The 505-nt window shown below is 71.5% G+C and overlaps 1 protein-coding gene across 1 annotated transcript; it reads right to left on the bottom strand.

The window, feature by feature from the left end:
* Window positions 1-143: 143 nt before the first annotated feature.
* LOC103252371 (EH domain-containing protein 2-like) lies at window positions 144-502 on the bottom strand (the record flags this gene model as incomplete). Its single annotated transcript, XM_008050997.1, has 1 exon — window positions 144-502. A coding segment is annotated over one exon (359 nt), but the record flags the coding sequence as incomplete, so codon positions are not given.
* Window positions 503-505: the final 3 nt, after the last annotated feature.

Raw genomic sequence — 505 nt, 5'->3', positions numbered from 1 at the left:
CCGGCACCGTGGGAGGCCGAGGCGGGAGGGTGGCCGGAGGCCGCGAGGTCACCCCAAAAGCAGAGCGGAGGCAGGAGCGGAAGCCCGGGCGGGTAGGAGGGGGCCGAGGCCAAGACACGGGGTGGGGGGGGGGGAGGGCTCGCCTGTTGAGGAAGGTGTTCCCGAAGGGGTTGAGCTTGCGGAAGGGCTTGTCGGGGTCGACCACCAGCGCGTTGCCAGGCACGGTGCCCTCGGCGTCGCCGTGCATGACGGCCACGAAGCAGTCGGTGGTGGGCTCGGGCCCCACGCGCGAGCCGGGCACCTCCTGCTCCAGCAGGTACTGGATGAAGCTGGTCTTGCCGGTGCTATACTGGCCGGCCACCAGCACCATGGGCTTGCCGTCGAAGTCCGCGTCCTCCAGCGCCGGCGAGTGGAAGGCCCCGAAGCGGTAGTGCTCCTCCAGCGGGAGCAGCTTGGCGCGGTAGAGCTCCTTGAGGGCCGCGGTCACCGTGCGGATGGCCTCGGG

The sequence above is a fragment of the Carlito syrichta genome, unplaced genomic scaffold (assembly GCF_000164805.1).
Source record: "Carlito syrichta isolate Samal-C Ts95f unplaced genomic scaffold, Tarsius_syrichta-2.0.1 Scaffold155727, whole genome shotgun sequence".
NCBI classification, from domain to species: Eukaryota; Metazoa; Chordata; class Mammalia; order Primates; family Tarsiidae; genus Carlito; species Carlito syrichta.
This window is presented reverse-complemented; position numbering and strand designations above follow the sequence as displayed.